Raw genomic sequence first — 7004 nt, 5'->3', positions numbered from 1 at the left:
AACAACAGTTTTGAACTGTCTACGACAACGACTAAAAACCGTTGTCTTTTTAGCCAATGACAACGGTTTGACAACGGTTAAAAACCGTTGTCTTTTTAGCCAACAATGTTATTTAACATCAGTTTGACAATGATTTTTCACTGTTGTCTTTTAATGCCATTGACAACAGTTTCACATATTTAAACTGATGTATTTGGATACAATATATAATATTTTGACAATAAATAAAAAATTGAATTTTTTCCATCATTTAATAACCATTATTTTATTTAAATAATATATCTACAAAATATCATCATCCAGTGTAAATTTCATTAAAGTACCAAACATCATCATCCAAACATCATTAAAGTACCAAACATCAACATCCAAACATCACAAAAGTTTACAAAACTAAATAGTACCCATAACAATATATCACACATATATATGAAGTCCAAATATCTTGTTTTGTTGGATCAAATCTTCTCTACCTGTGCATCTTCTAAATACCCTGTCCATCTTCTAAACACCATATCGAGAACTGCAGCCTTTTCCCTGAGGAATTATGCAGAGTTTATATATGCTTTCTAAACACCCTGTGCTTTCTCCTCCCTCCTAGCTTCTCTTTTCTTCTCCTTTCTGGGTATGGTCATTATCTTTTCCCTGAGGTAAATAGCATATGATTGCAAGTTAAGTCATTTCCCCAGAATAAATGGCATAAAGATGATGAGGACAAAGATGTTGTACATATCTTTCTGGCATAGTGTGCTGCAGCAGCAGGACAAATTTGAACATTTTGTCGCCCCTGGGAAAAAGTCCAAGCTTGTCAGCAATGGTGATTATTCCAAGTCCTGTAGGAGGAACCAAAACCAATCTTCCAAATATGATAGCAGTTGTTCGTAAACCAAGTCTTTTACTGCCTGGGCCAGAGCCTGGAACACAACAAAGTGCCATATAGCATGTAACATTCTGGATATTCTAGATTCAAGATGGAAACCCAATGGATAGTTTTTATGTCAACTATTTCATCAAGCATCACTAAATGTACTTGTTCAACTTCTACCAGCAAAAGAACTTTAGGCTGTCAGACATAGGATATCAATATGTGTTTGAAGAAATGTTACATAAGAAATGGAAGATTGCATACCATCCACAAGATTTCCACCCAGAGCAAGCAAAATACATGGGATCATTGCTTCCTTGGAAATCAAAATATAGACAATCCTTCAGGTCTTAAAATATTTTTTGCTTTGAATGTAAATACAAAAAATAGCGGTCCTTGAGTGTTAAAAGGTTATGCAAATAACCAAGTCATTAACCAGACAAAACTCCAAAGTAGAGGTCCTTAAATGTCAAAAAAATTATGCAATAACTATCATTAACCACTAACCAGACATCAGATATCAGGCTCATCTTATTAGCTCACTATAGTGCAATTAGAATAGTTACAGAAATGGATGGCCAATAAGTTATCTTAATTCTCTAATCTAAATTTACCATAGAAGAATGTGATTGCAACTTGACATTTCTTAAACAGTTCATACTTAGCATCATTCATAGAAATCTTCATACTTTTTCAACCTTAACAAGGTAACTATTTTCTGTTTTAAGACTCTATTTGCGTGTTACTAAATGAAAAGGTTCTAAATTTCAGTAGCATGAGAAAATTGGCAAAGACAAAGAAGGAAACAGATCAATACCCAAGAATAAGGCAGCTGTCAGTGAAGAAGAATAGCGGGGCATCATCAGTCAAGATGAAGTTCTTCAAAAATGGTATAGCGCCAATGATGATAGCCAAAGCCTAATTCCATATAAAACATTAGTAATACCTAATCCCATATAAAACATCATTAAAGTAATCATGCAAAATATTGCTTCTGCATAACATGTTAAAGTCAATCATTAACAGAAGGTAACAATACAATAATTCAAATAACCACCACAAAAAATTCAAAGAATTTCATGTTACCCCCCAAAAGTTTGCCCTTTTGCCAAATGTACTCAAAGTTTCATTATAAAACTCTAGTGAAGGTAGGGGTTTTAACTTATTAGAGTTTGTAAAGGTTGGGAGTTTGCTTTGCTAAACTAAAATTTTGGTTTAGAGGGATGTTGCCAATGAAAAAGTAGTCATCCGGTATTGACAAAATGAAACTCTGATTCATTTCACAAGAGAGTAAAATCTGGAAAAAATTAAAATTTCAATATGAGAAATGGGCAAGTTTGCATTTCTTCATAATCAAAGAATTCATAAAAATAATAGAGGAAGGAAATTAGGAAGAGTCAATGAGATGATACTTGATCTTGACCGGTTAAACTAATACATTCATTACAGAAAATCAAACAAATATGAAGTTCACATTTTTATCTCAACACAAAAAATGTTCATTATACTAGGCATGCCAACATCATTGCTCTTCACTCTAAAAGCATAAATAAATTAAGATCCCAATGTCCATGAGACAAGAAGCCCCAGAGAGTGTTTTAAGTATAAAGTATTTAATAACAAGTGACAAGGACAAGGAATTGGAAATTAGAACTTCAAAAAGACAATTTTCAAATCAAATACTCACTGAGGCAATAATGGGAGGCTGAAAAATTTGCTTTAGCTTCAGCTTTCCAACAATATACCATAGGATGCCAATTATCTGCATAACCATCCAATCCGACATATGACAATCTCAGATATTAGTATAAAAAAAATTAGAATTTAAAAAATGAATTGCCAGAACTTCAAACAAGGTTCTTTCATTTTCTAAACTAATATTCAATCCAATTAATATAAGTTAACAGGTAACCACAGATTTAGAAAGCCATTGCCTAAGCTGCTTATGCAACTACATAAACCTTATGGCCACATAAGGATCATACACACTAAAAAAATCCTAGGCTTGTTGAAATCCATGCCACGCTCAAGTTAATATTGACTACACCATACCAACTTTGACAAATCGACAAACAAAAAAACAAGTATTTAGTTTAGATGAACTGAATAAGGTTTTAACTGCACATACAGATCGCATATCTCATATGTCACTATTTAGTCCTCTTCAAAAACCATCTAGGCAGCTCAACGTTGACCAAGCATGAGCTTTTTAATATCATGGTGTGAGATTGCAATTTGTTTTGTTAGCCATCACACAAAGATAGCATTATGGCTAATAGGAAAAGCAATGTTATACTAAAAAGAACGTGGAGTCTTATGGTCCATATTTGTGCACAATCCATATTCCATATACATGTGATTCTCATGTGCCGTTGATGAGAATTCAAGCCTAGTTTAGCGATAGTGAGGTGAGTCTTGCATGTTGAAATCTATCATCGAATACAAGGTTCAACAACAGTAGATTGTTCTGCGATCCAGTGTGCAACAAACTGTAATCATGGGTACAGACTCACAGCAAACTATAACATAGCCAACTGAAAGGGGTTTACCTAGCCATAGCATGAACAATATCTAGCTGCAGCCTTGTAACATCAGACAATGTAGTGCACAGAACTGTACAATTGCAATTATCATTCCATGCTACACCAAGCATCATTAGTTTTCATATGTTGCACCTATGCCATGGAATTTGCACATGATGAAAGATAACAATAATCACCACAACATCGTGAAACCCCTTTGAAGGAATTTGTGGTATAATCAGCATTTATTAAGGAAGGAAATGATATTCGGACCGGGTGTGATTATCTGACACGAGTGTGGATCCAAGTGCCTGTCATGGCTACTTCTAAAAAAATTTTACTCACGATCAAAGGATATCAAGCATCCATTCAGAGTGTCAATGCTCGAGTGCATGTATTCAAGATCAATACAAAGGGAATAAATGAAAAGTCAAAGTATCGAAGAGGAATCATTGTTGCTCAAACCTAATCTTTATGGGTTTCCATCTTGACAAAAGCCCAGTCATCAACTCACCAAATCAAAATCCAACGATCTACTTCCACAGATTCGAAAGCAAGAAGGAAAAGAACAAAAGCATTCTCCACCAATACCCTAAAGCCCCCAAATCCGATAAAAAAAAACCAGAACATCGCATAGGAAGGCTAGAGCATCATGGCAGAAGATCCAATCGCGACTCAATCCACAAATTGGGCATCACCAACAAGAAATTAGACTCCTCCTAACAAACTAATCATCACCTCACAGATCTCATACCATCACATGGAAGTATACTTGCCTGACCAGTTAAGGCATGGCTCAGAGAGAAGAGGATCGACGGTTGTGGTCCGCAGTGCTCGAGCGAGGGAGAAGGATCGCTGCTGTGTTGTCCGCGTGAGGGAAAGAAGAAGATCGCCTGCTCGCACACAAGGAAGAGAGGAGACCGGCGGCTGGGGCTCATCTCTGATGTTGGCGTGAGGAGAGGCCGGCAACGCCCAGGAACTCGTGAGAGGGAAGGGAGGATGGAGAGGGTGGCGTCGCGAGGTGAGGCTTAGGGGAAGAAGTCGGTGATGAAGAAAGGGGTTCGGCTGTGTCGCGGGAGTGAGGGCTCGGGATTAAGGAATTCGGTGGAGAAGGGAAAGTAAGGGAAAAATAAGAAACCTTGGTTTTAAAAATTCGCGGAGGAGTCTAGGAGTCGGAGTGGGTTTTAGGTTTTTTTAACGAAGTTAAAAAAACTGTTGTCTTTTTATGATTCAACAACATTCAATAGACAATAGTTTAATAAAACTGTTGTATATTATCACATAAGTAACACTAAAAGACAACAGTTTTTTAAAACTGTTGTCTTTGACATACATTAGACAACAGTTTTTTAAAAATTATTGTCTTTGACATACATTAGATAACAATTTTTTAAAAACTGTTGTCATTTAAAAAAAAATTATGGTGAACAACAACGGTTTTCAATAAAATCGTTGTTAAATGGCAAAAAGACAACAGTTTCTCGAAAAACAGTTGTCTATTAGGTGTGGTTAAATCTAAAATTTCTTGTAGTGCACAAAATTCCTAATTTAAACTATTTAAAAATATTTGGATGTAAAGTATACATTTTAAACACTAAAGACTACTTAGGAAAATTTTTATCAAAAGTAACTCCAGGAATATTTTTAGGGTACTCAACAACCAGTAGAGCATATAGAGTTTATAACAAAAATACCCTAAAAGTTGAAAAAACAATAAATGTAACATTTGATGAAGAAAATAAAGCATCCACTATAAATGAAAAAGATAATATAGAAAATGTAAACCCGATAAATACAGAAGATGACGAAATTCAACCTGAACTCAATGAATCTGAAGAACCAATTACTAACCCAAACTTAAGACCAAACATAAGAACAAACACAAATCACCCATCGGACCAAATTTTGGATGATCCAACTCTTGGAGTTAGAACTAGGTCATCCTATAGAAATCTAAGCCAAATAGCCCTAATTTCCAAAATTGAACCCAAAACTGTAGATGAGGCTCTACCCAATCCAGACTGGACAATAACAATGCAAGAAGAACTAGCCCAATTTGAAAGAAACCAAGTCTGGGAATTAGTACCTAAACCCGTTAATAAAACTATAATTGGTACTAAATGGGTGTTTAGAAACAAATTAAATGACCAAGGCGAAATAGTTAGAAACAAAGCAAGACTAGTAGCTAAAGGGTTTAATCAAGTAGAAGGGTTAGACTATGATGAGACCTATGCTCCTGTAGCTAGACTTGAATCCATTAGGATGCTGCTGGCCTATGCAGCACATAAAGGATTCAAGCTCTATCAAATGGACGTAAAATCCGCCTTTTTAAATGGATTAATAAAAGAAGAAGTGTACGTTAGTCAACCCCCAGGATTTGAAGACTTAGACCATCCAAATCATGTCCTTAGATTAAAAAAGACTCTATACGGACTAAAACAAGCACCCAGGGCATGGTATGAACAATTATCTAATTACTTAATAGAAAAAGGGTCTCACCATGGTCAAGTTGATTCAACCCTTTTTGTAAAAACCCTAGAAAATGATATTTTCATAGCCCAAATCTACGTCTATGATATCATTTTTGGCTCAACTAACTCTAACTTCTTAAAAGAATTCACAAAATTAATGGAAAATGAATTTAAAATGAGTTTAGTAGGGGAACTTAACTTCTTCCTAGGACTACAAATTAAGCAAACAAAAGATGAAATTTACATTTACCAAACCAAATATGCTAAGGAGTTAATTAACAAATTTAAAATGGAAAACTCAAAAAATATTAACACACTAATGGCCACCAATATTAAAATTGACTCAGACTTAGAAGGAAAATCAGTAGACTTGAAATACTATCGAAGTGCGATAGGAAGTCTACTGTACCTAACTGCAAGTCGACCGGACATTCTTTTTACAATAGGTATGTGCGCAAGATATCAATCTTGCGCAAAAGATTCCCACTTAACTCATGTTAAAAGAATACTTAGATATATTAAGGGAACCCTCAGTGTAAGATTATGGTACCCTAGGACTTGCACTCTTGATCTAACTGGCTATTCTGACTCAGACTATGTCGGGTGTAAGCTAGATAGAAAAAGTATAAGTGTAGCTGTCAATTTCTAGGTCAGTGACTAATAAGTTGGTTTAGTAGAAAGCAACACTGTGTTGCCCTGTCAACCACTGAAGCTGAATACATAGCCCTAGGAGAATGTGCATCTCAACTATTATGGATGATGCATACCCTAAAAGACTACCAATTAGAATATCACAATACTAAAATTTCAATTGACAACATAAGCTCAATTAATCTAACCAAGAACCCAATTCACCACTCAAGAACTAAACACATAGAAGTAAAACATCATTTTGTAAGGGATCACATAGCTAGGGGTGATATTGTACTTAACTATGTTGAGTCCAAATCAAACATAGCTGACATATTCACAAAACCCTTACCTGAACTTGAGTTCAGTGCACTTAGAAGGTAAATTGGAATGTGTTTGGTATAATAGAACTTAGTTGCTTATTTCTGCTTACCAATTTTTTTTGTTCTTTTTGCTTAATTCTGCACAGATAGGAATGTGTTGGGTAGAATAGATCTTGACTTTCAAACCAATTTC

The 7004-nt window shown here is 35.2% G+C and overlaps 1 protein-coding gene and 1 long non-coding RNA gene across 2 annotated transcripts; both read right to left on the bottom strand.

Moving 5' to 3' along the window:
- Positions 1–304: 304 nt before the first annotated feature.
- Positions 305–1175, bottom strand: LOC122044003 (protein PIN-LIKES 6-like). Its single transcript, XM_042604553.1, has 3 exons — positions 1130–1175; positions 730–914; positions 305–645 (listed from the first exon to the last, which is right to left on the bottom strand). The coding sequence occupies exons 1-3, from the start codon at positions 1173–1175 to the stop codon at positions 598–600; spliced, it is 279 nt and encodes a 92-aa protein (XP_042460487.1). The 3' UTR covers positions 305–597.
- Positions 1176–1681: 506 nt separating this feature from the next.
- LOC122040035 lies at positions 1682–3610 on the bottom strand. Its single transcript, XR_006128480.1, has 3 exons — positions 3415–3610; positions 2553–2627; positions 1682–1783 (listed from the first exon to the last, which is right to left on the bottom strand). It is a non-coding gene; the product is annotated as an uncharacterized LOC122040035 (long non-coding RNA).
- Between the last annotated feature and the right edge of the window lie 3394 nt (positions 3611–7004).

The sequence above is a fragment of the Zingiber officinale genome, chromosome 2A, assembly GCF_018446385.1.
Source record: "Zingiber officinale cultivar Zhangliang chromosome 2A, Zo_v1.1, whole genome shotgun sequence".
NCBI classification, from domain to species: Eukaryota; Viridiplantae; Streptophyta; class Magnoliopsida; order Zingiberales; family Zingiberaceae; genus Zingiber; species Zingiber officinale.
Note: the sequence above shows the minus strand (reverse complement) of the source record. Positions and strands in the feature narration are given on the sequence as shown.